Raw genomic sequence first — 14214 nt, 5'->3', positions numbered from 1 at the left:
TGCTGTGTTGTGTTTCTAAGTGTGCTATTTGGTGTAATTACAATAGAAATTTGGGTTTATGTTGCATAAGACTGTAGTTGTGCAAATCAGTGTCTGAGACCTGATTTCTTATTGTCACTATTAGAAAATCAATTAAAGTATTTCCGGTGTTCTCCAACACATTGTGGTTTGTTGTTTCTTCACTAACTGTATAATTTTCTGATTTAGATTTTGTGATTGGTAGTAATGATATTTCAATAAATCAGTTTCAGATTTCTCAAAATATATTGATGATTGATAATTAATGATTTGGGGAGTTTCTGATAGAATTTGAGAATTTAATGATAGAAATGAGTCCCTAAGTTGCTTTGTTTTCTGGGCAGTTTAGGGAATTGATTTTTGATTCAGCAGCTACTTGAAACTTATCTTGTTTGGGATATTACATTTTCCTTGTGAATTCTACAATGCGCTCTAGGATTGCATTGGGGAGGACCTCCATAAAGTTTATTTGGAAGCTTTCCATTTCAAATCCTTAAGGAGAGTTATTAATAAAGGAATTACTAAATTCATATCTAAGACTAATGATCCTGAAGACATTTTCAATTGGAGGTCTATCACTTTGCTTTATGTCTCATACAGAATCATCGCCATAGCTCTGGCTTTCAAGTTGCGTCATCTCCTTTCGCAAATAATTCGTTCTGAGCAAACTGGCTTCATTAAATCCATATATATCTTGGATAGTATCATTGTTATTTGGTAAGGCATGGAATGGGCTTGACACTCCTAGCAGAAGGCTCTCTTCTTAAAGATTGATTTTGCCAAGGCTTATGATCGTATTCAATGGTTGTTTATTATTGCCATGCTTCAAGCTGTGGGATTTGGACCTCACTTCATTCAATCAGTCAGCATGCTTGTTGCTGATGCCTCTGCTTGCATAACTATTAATGGACATCAGTCCTATGGTTTTGGCCTCATGCACTTTATTTACTAGGGTTGTCCTTTGGCCCATGTGCTCTATGTGCTTGCTACTAAAGGGTTTGGCTAGCTTTAGCCCATTTGGTTTCCCAAGTATTAGTCAAAGGCTTTGCGTTGCTTGATTCATCGACTCAGCTTGTTAATGGCCATTTTGCAGATGACTTGTTTCTCACTCTTATTGAAGAGGAGCAAAATATCAAGAATACCGTCAAATTCTTGGAGATCTTTTGTCTAGCCTTTGGTTTAACCATCAGTGGCACAAGCCTTAGTGTTACAGACAATCCTTCTTTCCTTCACCTCCTTGGCTTCATGCTTTCAGTTGGAAATGGATTGGTCATGGAGAAATATTTAGATTTATAGGCATTCCCTTTGCATTCTAGGTTTCTCAAGTCAGTTTATGTCACATGGTCCTTTCTTGAATTGAGAAGAAGCTTTTCTATTGGATTACGAAGCCCTATTCTTTGGTAGTGAAATTTCAAGTTTGATAAAAAATGTTTGTGGCGACTTGTGTATTATTCTTTGTGTCGAGATCCTTCTAAAGCCTTTAACATGAAATTGGAGAAGCTTGTGTAAGATATTTTTTGGGCCTCCTTTGACAGCCATTAGGGTTTTCATTGGGTCACCTAGGAATTCTGTTGTCTCCCTCGGTAGTTTGAAGGTCTTGGGTTGCTGTCCACCCAATGACAAGGGTTAGTTGTTTGTGTCAAATGGATCATTTGTGCACTTGCCGAAAATGAAGCTTGGAAAATGTTGCTTCAACATTGCATTTTCTCTGGCTGTCCAATTAATTAGCCTGCCTAGAATGTGATTGGTTTTCAAACCCTTCTCACTATGAAGGATGTTGTTCATATTGAGGGAACTTTTTTGGTTAGAGCATATGGAAAGCTTGGGAGGTTGCTAAACCTTTGCTTTTCTAGAATCGTTTTGGTTTTGTGATGGAATTTCTATTAACCAACAAAATATCTAGTGGTCTCCTCTTTTGCACAACTTAGGTTGGCCTTTGGCTCATTTACCTTGGGTGCGTGCTCTATAGTTTCACAAGAAAGACATTTAGTGGCTGCGGTATTTATTCATCAAAGAATTTACGAGTCTTATGTCATGGAATGATGCAAAGGCTACGTTTCACATCTCTAATCAGGATTGGGAGACCAACACCACTATAGGGAAATTCTAGTTGACATGGTTCACAAAATTGGTATTTAGTGTGCCAAACCTTGGTGGAAAGATTGGAAGTGAGGTCCAAACATAACCTCCCACAACTATAAGCACTGTCTTGGATATCATTGGCTTTCTCCCCATTTGCCCATGGTACCAATTTTAAAATAGAGACAAAATTTGTAGTCATTGGTCTCAGTTTGGCAACACAAATTTTTCACGGTCTGGTTCGCTATGTTAGAACCAAAGTTGGCCCACTCCACTTGGTGTTTTCTTTTCCAAGGTTTGCTGGTGGGATCACGGTTAATTCATATGGGCATCTAAGACCCTCGTTGCCCTTTTTTTGGGCAGTTGGAGTTTTTTAAGCACCTTTCTAGTTTTGTCCCAGAGCTCAAAATTGCCCTCTCACCCCTCATAAGTTCAATGAGATATGGCATGCTTTCAAGGTGGAGATTCTCTTCAATATTTGAAAAGATAGGAATTCTACAACTTTTACTCTTTACTTTGCTAATCAGCATGTTTCACTTTTTTCTAAAGCAATTATTTGTTTTAATGTGAGGGAGATGTGCTACATCCTTTTTCCTTATAAAAAATTATATGCTTGTTGATGTCAACTTCTTTTTTAGTTGGATCCAAAAATCAATATACCTTCGACTTTGAATTGTATCCAAGAAAAATACTTTTAAAGGACTTCTTATCTATCTTTGTCCACTACACCTTGGGAAGGTGCATGAAAACTATACACTAAAGCACTCTCATACGTGAAATGAAGGGCTTCTTCCCAATCCATGCTTCTTTAGGAGTGATTTTTGAGCACTTTGGTGGGTGCTCAATTCAACAAATACATAGTTGTATGGACTGCTTTAGCCCATAATTGATAACTACAGTTCTTGACAAAAGGGGGAGGGCCTCTAGCCAATCTAACCCACCCCAATGCCCGCCCAATGGTTAGAGGTGAAGTGGGCATGTTACATATCGTTTCGGCCAACCCTTTGCTAATTAGAAAAGGCCCCTATCCATCCTTAATGGGTCAGGAACTAGATTTGCATCCTTTAACATGCATCTCACCATTTCTATAATGTTATGGTTATACCTCTTTGCAACACCATTTTGTTTAGGTGTATATGCTATGGTTAATTGTGTTTTGATCCCATGTTGAAGGCAGTTTGAAAACTCCTTACTAGTGAATTCCTCCCCTTGATTTGGGTAGATAAGCTTGAGGGAGTGGCCCAATGACCTTTTTTAGAGGGGCTTAGAATTCGTGGAATTTTTTGAAGGCTTGATCGTTGCAGGTAAAGGAATAAAAGACCTACATTTTTTTTTAATAATCCACAAAAAGAAGAAAATACTAGGCATGATTATGACTGGGTGTTATGATACATAGATTGGTGTGACAAAATCCAAGGAACTAGAGGAGCATTTTTCCATTGTAGGAGAAGGAGCTTGATGTTGTTTCTTGACAAGATAGTTGGAGCAAAGAAATTCCATTTTCTTCATGGTGGGAAGTCCTCACACCATGTCTTTTTTATCTAATGCAAGAAGATACTCCAAATTGAGATGATCAAATCATCAATGCCAAAGAGTAGTGGATGAAGGTGTTTTAACTGCAAAGGTCTTGTCTTCATGGATGACATCATTCAACTAAAATATTTTATCAATCCCTTAGGCATGAGCAACAACTTCACAATTGCAAGTCTTTCTTGAATGAGACAGTTTCTCACCATTATATCTCTCAAATTCAACTTTCAAGTTGTGCTTGAGCAATTGCTTTAATGACAACATTGACAAGAGGTTTTTAGTGAGCCTTTGAACATATAGAACTTTCTTAAGTTTACACTAGTGAGTTTTGAGTCATAAAGGCATATCCCCAATACCCTGCACTTCGTGGGATGTATCATCACCATTACAAGTTTGGTCTCAAATGAGACAGTTTCACACCATTATACCTTGTCAAATTCAACCTTCAAGTTGTGTTCGAGCAATTGACTTAATGACAAGAAGTCCTTAGTGAGCTTTGGAAAATTCTAAACCTTTGAAAGTCAACAATTGTGAGCCTTGTGGGGTAAAGAAAAATCCCCAATACCTTGCGCTTAATAGGATGTATAATTACCAAGTGAAACTTGCCCGTATAAAGTTGAAGGGATGAGATTGTAAAACCACTGTTTTTTTCTTGTCATGTGTTTGGATGCACTTGAATCAACATACCAAACATGATTGCTAGATATGGAGGCTTGAGTCTCCACAAAATACAATAATTCTTCTTTGTCAGAATCATTGATCAAAGCAACATTTCCATATTGCTTCCTGTGTTTTTATGCCAACAGGGATTTTCTTCTTGCCCCCCCCAAAGAATTTTTGGTGTGTTTTTTCTTCCCATAAACGAGACATTTCTTTTCTTGTGTAGATAAATTGTCTTGTTTGGATTTTGTTCAAGCAAAGTCACCGATCTGTCAAATGATGGCTCTTTGTTAGCTACATTAAGACATGTGACAAACACATGAAAGATAGGGGGTTGTGCTCTCAAGATTTCTGCATTACCTCTCCTAACGCTTGCATTGATGACTTAATTTCTGCATTTTATTTCAATATTTTTTTCCATTTTTACACCATTTTGCAATTGCAAATGATGTTATTGACCATACAAATGTAGGATTTGATTTTGATTCTTGGATTCATACACTATCTTGAGGCAATCTCAAGTCTCCTTGGTCGTTGTGGATGTGTGGATGTGAGGTTGGACCTCATCTAAAACTCTCAAGCAAGATTATCAATTGGCCTTTTGGTTGGCCTTATCGTACAATCTCTAGTCATCTTCAGCTTGTAATAGTTTGGTGATGCAACCAACAACATCCCAAAGATCTTCAAACTCAATTTGAGTTTGGACCTTGGTTTTCTAGGCCAAATAGTTGTCACCTCTCAACAATTGAGAGCCTAAAAGCATTATTTTTGGAGCATTTGAAGCCATTTTTTATTTGAATGAGTGGGGTCCTTATGTCTTCAAAATAAAATTTTCATTCTTATTTCTCTCTAATGATTTTTAGAGTCAATGCCATAGATATTGTTGCAACTATTTTAGGTATTAGATGTAGTATCCTCAGATGTGGCTCAGATTTTTCATGTTTTTCTGCAGATATATGCATTAGTCTCACACTGGGAGCATCTCCACATCATTAGCATTTGTATTTTGTACTCAGATCTTCCCTTGCAATCTCGTCATCCCACACAAAACCAATCGCAGAATCATGGCTTGTTCTCACAGCACAGGATCAGAAAGTGCTCTGATACCATAATGAAGACATAAATGAACAAGCAATTTGATTATGAGGGGAGAATGCAATATATACAAATGAAAGTCAGTTGAAGGAAAAACTGACGAGGAATACTGAACCAAATTATCCTTTTTTTTGATTGGTTAAGCACAAGGATTTTTAGCCTGGCCCTTGCTCCAGGAGAGGCCACAAATGGGAGACCTCATCCCCGGGATTAACTCATATTCACGTCGTCCTCTTCCTCCTCTATCATGACCTCCTCCTTCATGTCCTCCTTCGTCTTCTCGTCTGCTTCCTTCTTTTCTTCCTTCTCTCTCTGCCCTCCATGGGGTTTGAACCTTCGTGGCACCATTAACAATGCCACTTTTTCACTGTTTGCGGGGTCAACCCACCAAATTATCCTATTTTAATAATAATGTGTTATTTTTATTATTATTGTCAACACATATACAATTATGTAATCATCAACATATATACAATGATGTAATAATACATTGATTTATTCTAACAGTTAGATGCTTGGTAAGGAGAATGCTCTTGATGTTTGTGTTTTTGTTGCTTGGATAAGTATAATATTTGTCAATTGCATTTCCTTTTTTGTTATCTTGTCTTCAAATTTATGTCGACATTTTGCAAGTGGATGCAGGTATTAAATGTGGAAATGCACGGAGTGTACATAATTTTTGTAGTAGGAAAGGTACAAAGACTGAGGTTTTGGCAGCATATTTATAGTAAAATGGAGATGGGCAGACAGGGAGCTAATATGCTATCAAACGATGACATTCATAGTGACACACCTTATTAGATTGTAGGAGTGTATATAATTTATTTACCAATGAAAGTTAACATAATGTTGTAAAAACTGTATTCCTGTCAGGCAAGCTCTATTGTCATATCAATATCGTATTAGAGAGTTATGAATCCTTATAATGCCACAGCAGTATGGAATGCTGGTTCACGCAGCTCTAATTTGTGACAACTGTTTGTGGAGATCTATTGGTTAGGAAATACCATAGTTGTCATATATTTTTCTCTCTTAAACTGAAAGAGCATGCTCAATTGGAATTTGTTCATTTTGAATTAATGTAGCAGAATCATCTTCGATTGATTTCACATGAATAGGGATTAGGGGTTTCCATTGGTTTATGTGTTTTAATTTTTTGGTACTCGTTAGCAAGTTCGGTATGCATTTGCATCTTCTTGGTAGTTTGATGTAAGTGGGAAATGTGATCGAGGTTCTGCAAAATGGGTCTATAGCAATTTCACAGTTCTTAGTGTGAGTTGTTTAAATGCAGGAAGTTCTTGATTGCAGTAAACTTTTTACCGTCTAAAGTGTCAATAGTCTGTTGATAAACCTTTTGTCTCAATAACAAAAAAGGAATATATGGAGATAGAAATGTGCTGGGCAAAGGAATTTTCTCTTTCAAAACAACCTATGTCCTCTCGGTCAGCACTCAGTACATCTTGATGCTGAGCAAACATAGGTGATTATCAAGAACTTGGTTTATTAGTGCCTTATTGAGAGTGATTTTTGTTTTTAACTTTTTGTCAAGCACATTTTCCAACAGTGCAGTCAATTGATTCATTTAACTTGATTGGAAATTATCCAACTCTACCCTGCACCATCTAATTTAAAGCTACAACTTTCTGTTGACTATGAGGGTCAATAAGTTATAGATTTGAATTACGTTAGTGACAATTTGTTACTTATTATGAAGTGGCTTACGTTTGATAATGTTTTAGTTATCATTTTAATTTCAACGAGCTGTCAGATCAGGCAAGGTTGTACACAAACTCGTTTAAGCAGCTTGGAACATTAGGGAGCCCCAGTTAAATTTCTTTTTGATGGCCTTGTGAATCATTTGATCAAATAATAGTTGTTTAGGAGGTCCTTTTTGCAACATGGTTTATTTTAATTTTTTTTTATTCTTTAGGAATGGTTTCTCTTTTCTAACCATGTTTTTACTATGGTTATACAAGGATAGACGTTCTCCTCTTTAAATAAACTGAAGGCAATATGAGCATGGTGACAGTATAACTTGAATGGACATGACGAGGGGGTGTGTGCGCCTTAGAGGTCATGAGTTAAATTTTGATAGGGGTAGGGCTTGCTCTGTGGAACAATAAGGTAAGTGTTAAAACAATCTTATTGTGGGCTTCCATGTGCTTCTCATAAATCAAATTGGTCTCTGTGGGTATCATATATGAAATTGGTCTCTCTTGGTAGTGACGTAAAAATGTATATCAGTCGACCTCAATTCAATCTCTTTTTGATGGCTTTATAAATCATTTGGTCAACTAATACCTATCGAGGAGGTCCTTTTTACAACATGTTATGGTTTCGGTATAACTATTCTTTTGAATTAGTCCTATTGAAATTCTTGATTAAGCCTCCTTGAAGGATCTTGTTATCATTCTCCTCGTGCAACTTCTAGCCATTAATATTACAATAAAGAAATTATACAAATTGTTGCTCCTTCGAGTATAAATGTTGCATCAAAAACTATTGTAGACTCTCATTATTCATCATGACTTTGAAATGTCTTACCATTAGATATTGGTGCCATTAATTGTCATGATTGGTATACTAGATATTGGATACACAACACAATTAAGCTCATTAGCAAAGTATTCTACAGTCTTATATACTGTTTATATCAATCAGCACTACAACCTAAGTGTTTGTGGTGTGCTTATCCAATGCAATACATGTATGGACACAATATGGCTTTCTTCCTACTTAGAATTCACATGCTTAGGTTCTACATTTGGTTTCTCTATGATTACTTATTCGTCTTTTTCAACCTCATTCTTAACAATCATTGATTTTTTTTTTACTAGTGACACTCTTATGACATCAAAGCATTTGCTATGATAATGCCAACATAGACCTTATCTCATTTATATGTATGTCTTTTGTTGAGTAAAAAGCTTAGTAATTTGTTTGAGTTAAAGAATTTATTCATATTTTTTTAGCAAGATTAGTCATGCTTTTCTGTCCATGCTATGCTTTGGCCGTGCATGGCTCTCCTAGTGATAAGAGTTTTGTTTAATATAGTGCTTGTCACATATCTTCCTTAACCAACAAACATCATGTTCAATTTGGTTATCAAGTCTTGTTAATGTACATAGCAGCCTTTGATAAAGTATTACCCTCTTAGCTTAGATATCTAATTACATATACTCAAACATTATATTCAGCTATAAGTTAGGTATTTGTTTCAAATTTGTCAGACCGGATGAAATGACTTCCTTTCCATGGTTGCTTGTAGTGGGTTGTTAAGTCGTAGTAAATTTTTTCCAGCTAGGCACTTGCCCTTTGTCTTAACCAATCATTAGTATCATCGATAATATTCATATTCTAAGTATAGTGAAGCTATGTTAATCAATGTATTCATTGGTATATAATGAAGTTCAATTTAGCTTATCGATTAAATACTTGTGGATTTCTATTTTGGGTAGGTTTAATTTAAGACCTTGAAAAAACTAGCTCATCCCTTGATTTTGTTTGTTGTTGTTGTTGTACACACCAAGTGGCTTAAGTGGGTTTCAATTTAGACACTAATTCTTATTTAGGTATATCGAAACCTTCATTTTAAAAAGCTATAAATGGGGCAAACTTAACATCTTCAATGAAGTCAAATACACAAGGAACAAAAAAAAATGAAATTTACATTATTTTGCATCTTTTGAGGAAATTTTTTCTTAACTTAAGGTGGTGAACAATAAAAAGTCATTGGATTCAATATTTGTCGTAATGTTTGTTCTTCAAAACTAAACCAAGATAAAATCCAATGGCTCATCATAATTTCTCATGGGTCTTGGGAATTTTGCACTAGATAAATAGGATTATAATAATAAAATAAGAATGCCATAATGCCACAAAAGGGGCCACTTAAGGGATATTATAAAGTGATTATAATAAAAAGGGCCTTAAGTGAAGTCAAAATATAAAATAAGTCTTATAATTATTATTTTTAAAAAAAATTCGTTTTAAATATCAATAAAAATTCTTCATGAAGGAAACTAGAAAAGTTATGTTTTTGGCTGAAAATTTCATTTAAGCGAGGACAAACAAGGAGGCATATTACTCAAGCATTCTATTTTCTAGTTTCTACTCCCTGTTGGAGTTTGGACTTTTATTTAGTTTACCCGAGGATGAAAACCGTCAAGTCCAATTCAATTCTTTGGAGTGATTTCATATTAGAGTCACCATTGGGCTAAATCATTGAAATCTTTAGATTGATATTAATATCACACTTGTGCTAAAGAGGTGCTTTGATGGTTAGAGTAATTTACATTCTTTTGGGAAGAAATATATCAAGTTTGTAGCTATGATATGCACAAATAATGAGTGTGCTAACAACTAGGCATCATATACCATACAAAGACTATTATTAGAACATGATATGTTTTGTTATGATCATTAATTGTTATTGATACATTACATCATATATGTAGTAGTAAAAAAGGTTTTGTATAGCTAGTCACTAGATTCCACATATAAATTACATCATAATCTCCAAGGTAGTGTTGCAAATTGGGGCATAACTAAGATATATGGTGGATGCATATGGTGTACACAAATTGCTATTATAACAACATGAGTTTGGATTATGGTGCACAACCTTGAAAAATCATTCACATCTAAGACATTGATCATTATGGCAACTTCATTATGGGTCCAATCATCAAGGATTGTAAGATTTATTATTATTGAGGTTTCAAGACTGTTGGGATGAGCATGCTTCATAACAACCTTGTGTAACTATTCCATAAGCTAGTTTTCCTTTCAATCGAAGTATTTGATTTATTACATCAATATTGTTCATTTTTAGACTTTAGGTAATCTATAAATTTGGTCAATATTGTTGTTTACCTGCACTATACTAAAGCAATATTTTAATTTGTGTAATAATAAAAATGCCATAAGGGAGGGAATAAAATTAAAAAATACCAAAAAAAAAGAAAGATATGTTTTTGATTTAGGGATAGTACAAGGGTATTAGAGATAAATCTTGCTATCCTACGAGGTTTCCTTCTTATGTAGTCAAATGATAGAACCATCGAGTATCATTTTAAAGGGAACTTAGATATACTTTACATCAATTTCCCAAGAACAAAGAAACATAACCTTTGAGATTTGAGGTAGAAGTCAATATGGAAAACTTTGAAATAATTTATAGATAAATCTTAACCTTATGTTAGATATGATGGAGTAGATGTTACAGATGAGGCATAACAATATAATACACATAATAATATAGGAAATTCCAACAATCAAAATAGTGAGGTAAATTATTTAATAGCAAATAATAATTAGAAAAGAAACACACATAGAACCATGGTTGGGTTTGTTGATAGACCTCTTTCTTTTACTTTCAATTAGAGGGAAAAGTTCATGTGAGGAAAGCACAAATTCAATGCAAGAGGATTTTACTCATTGTTTTTGTAGAATTTTAAGAGAGAAAAAAGTAGATTGAGAATTGAGCTTAAGCATCAACCAAGGTAGAATGACCATCGACAAGCTTTGGGTAAATTGATACTTTCCACTTTTGATGGTTCTAATAAGTGTACAATTTGTGCATGGGTATAGAAGTTAGAGACATATTTGTCTTTGAAACCTATGATTGAGGATGACACCTTCAAATCCACCCCTTTCGTTTGGATGTCGTAAGACATGAATGGTGGTATCATGAGCTGGTAATCCAAGGTCATTACTAATTAACACATTTGATGAATTTTGCAAAAGGTTGATTGAAAATATCTTGACGTTCGTTTTAGACAGTTGGCCCAATTAAAGCAAGGGGGAATAATATAGAAATATGTGGAGAAATTCTAAAAGTTATCTATAATGGTGCTTGATGTTACATAAAAAATATTGATTATCTTTTTCATAAAAGGGTTAACTTAGCCTCTAAGGGGTTTGATTAAAATGTTTGATCTATTGTCTTTATAGGAAGTTATTGAAAGATCCCTAGATTTGGACACCAATTCTTAAGTATAAACTTCACTCAAGGATTCCATCTTTGCACTAGTCAAAGGAAGTTTCATAGAATAAAGACTCTTATGCACAACTCTAGAAGAACATACCACCAAAGACAGATAGAAGGCGAGATCAAGAATGATCTTAGGAGGAAGAGTTTGTGTTTTAATTATAGAGAACTTTGGGAACTTTGTCATCAGTGTACGGGCAAGGGAAAAACACATTATATTGAGATAATTTTTTAATGAGGTGGAAGAAAGGGAGGAACTTGAAGCACATTCAAATAGTGGAGGAACACTTGCAATCCTTTCAGAAGCATTAAAATACCATCCTTATAGATTTCAATGAACTTTATGTGGAAGAAAAAATTAAATACTCCTTGATAATGGAACTACTCATAACTACATTAATGAATATTTGGTAGTTGAGAAAGGAGAAATTGACTTGATTTTGGGTATTCAATGGTTGTGCTCCCAGCTTGGGGAATCACTCAAAACTTTCAAACTTCAGAATTTAAGTCACAATATGAAAGAAGGGTAAGTGCACCAAGATGTGATACCAAAAGGGGGTCTTAAGGTGCCCTTTTTTAATTTTTTCTTTAGCAAGTTTGAACTTCAATGAGAAGTTAACAATATTTATGCTTAAAATTTGAAGATGCAACAAGAAAAAGAGTTGTAGTGCTCTAAATCTACTTTCTAAAGTACTATTTTTTTTGAAAATGGTGGACATTAAGGGGTTTCAAAATGGGGGGCCATACAAAGTGGTTATGTTTTTGTATAAAAACATAGTCTGTTGTATTTTTAGAATTTCAAAAATCACTCTAGCGAGAAATTAGCTAACACTATGTAGTTTATGCCCAATTTTTTAAATAATTTTAAATGATTATATGTTTTTTTACTAATTTTTGATGTGGCTATATCCTTGAAAACAAAAAATTGAGTGTGTTCCCCCCTATTTTTTTGAAAACTGTGAAAATAATGTTTCTTCAATATGCGTAGAATGGAGTCTAGTTTCTAAAAATCTCTTTCCCACCCTCTCCACCTCTCTCCCTGCCTCCTTACCTCTCTTTCTCTCTTGCTCGATCTTCCCTAAGTCTCAGTCACTCCTTGTCTACCTCTTCGTCCCTCCTTCATTGGCCCTCTCTCTCTCTCTCTCTCTCTCTCTCTCTCTCTCTCTCTCTACCTTTTATAGGGTTTAGGTAGTAGGGTGTAGGATATAGGGTAAAGGGTTGAGGGTTTAGGGTAAAGGGTTGAGGGTATAGGGTACATAGGGTTGAGGGTATTGGCCATATTGATACTTCCCTCTATCTCTCCAACTCCCTCCTCCCTCTCTCTCACTCTCTCTTCTCTTCTCTCTCTCACCTCTCTCTCCCCTCACTAGGTCTCTGCCTCCCTTTCTTCTTCTTTCCCTCTCTATCTCCCCCTCGCAACTTACCCCCATAATAATATCCCTCCCCCATTCTCTCTTATTATCTCTCCCTCTTATTTTCTCTCCCCATTATCCAAGTCATCACCTCTCCCTCCATAGGTCTTTCCCTCCCTATTTACCTTTCAACCTCTTCCTCCATGTCTTATTACCCACCTCTCTTTCCTCCTCTATCTCTCCCCCTAGGTCTCTCTCCTCTATCTCCCTAGGCTTTAGGTCTTTCACATTTATATCTCTCCCCTCTCTAGTTGCTTCCCTCCCTCTCCATCTCCCTTTGTCCCTCCTTACCCCTCTCCCCCTCTCTCTCTCTCTCTCTCTCTCTCTCTCTCTCTCTCTCTCTCTCTCTCTCTCTCTCTCTCTAGTTTATCACCTCTCCTTCCCTTGCATTATGTTTGGGTAATACGGTGTAGGATATAGAGATTAGGGTGAAGGGTTGAGGGTATAGTGCACAAGATTGATGGTATAGGGTACAAGATTGATGGTATAGGGTTTAAGGTACACAAGGTTGAGGGTATTGAGCGTATTGATACTTTCCTCTCTCTCTCTCACCTCTCTTTGCCCTCTCTACATCTCTTCCTTCCTTTATCTCTCCCTCCTTTCCCCCTTATCTATCTCCCTCCCCCACTTTCTTTTATTATCTCTGCCTCTCTTATTCTATCTCTCCATTGTCCAACTTGCCACCTCTCACTCCCTAGGTCTCTCCCTCCCTCCCTCTTTACCTCTCAACCTCTTCCTCCCTGTCTCATTACCCACCTATCTCTTCCCCTCTATCTCTCCCCCTAGGCCTCTCACCTTTATCTCCCTAGGCTCTAGGTCTCTCACCTCTATATCTCTCTCCTCTCCACTTCTCTCCCTCCCTCCTTACCCCTTTTTCTCTCTTTGTGAACTTCTATCTCTCATTTTCTTCTCTCTCCTTCCATATCTACCTCTCCCTCCCTCCTTACATTCTCTTTCTCTTTGCTTACTCTCTCTCTAGGTCATCACCTCTCCCTCCCTTGTATAGGGTTTAGGGAATAGGGTGTAGGATATAGGGTTTAGGGTATAGGGTATAAGGTTTAGGGTTTAGGGTATTGGTATAGGATACATAGGGTCGAGGGTATTGCCCATTTTGATACTTCTCTCTATCTCTCCCTCTCCCTCTCCCTCTCTTTTCTCTCTCCCTTCTCTCTCCCCTCTCTAGGTCTCTCCCTCTCTATCTCCCCCTCCCTCCTTACCCCCATTTCTCTCTCCTTATGCCACTCTCTCTTATTCTATCTCCCTATCTTATTCTCTCCATCTATCTCTCCGTCTCCCTTCCTCTCTCCCTCCTCCCCTCTCTTTCACCTCTGTAGGTCTCTCTATCCCCCCCCCCCCTCTCTCTCTCTCTCTCTCTCCCTCTCTCTAGGTTTCTCTCTCCCTCCATTTGCACCTGTCTACCTCTCCATA

At 36.4% G+C, this 14214-nt stretch overlaps 1 protein-coding gene across 4 annotated transcripts in view; it reads left to right on the top strand.

Moving 5' to 3' along the window:
* The window catches only part of LOC131054845 (uncharacterized), a 44916-nt gene extending 37097 nt beyond the window's left edge, over nucleotides 1–7819 (top strand). Inside the window, exon 6 of one of the 4 annotated variants that reach the window (XM_057989471.2) lies at nucleotides 7359–7819. In XM_057989471.2, the coding sequence (XP_057845454.1) occupies nucleotides 7359–7383 (25 nt within the window). In that variant the 3' untranslated portion in view covers nucleotides 7384–7819. Of the gene's footprint in view, nucleotides 1–5239; nucleotides 5893–6024; nucleotides 6492–7358 lie in introns of those variants that run through there. The other 3 variants (XM_057989503.2, XM_057989496.2, XM_057989479.2) reach the window with 3 other exon arrangements.
* Nucleotides 7820–14214: the final 6395 nt, after the last annotated feature.

The sequence above is a fragment of the Cryptomeria japonica genome, chromosome 2 (genome assembly GCF_030272615.1).
Source record: "Cryptomeria japonica chromosome 2, Sugi_1.0, whole genome shotgun sequence".
NCBI classification, from domain to species: Eukaryota; Viridiplantae; Streptophyta; class Pinopsida; order Cupressales; family Cupressaceae; genus Cryptomeria; species Cryptomeria japonica.
This window is presented reverse-complemented; position numbering and strand designations above follow the sequence as displayed.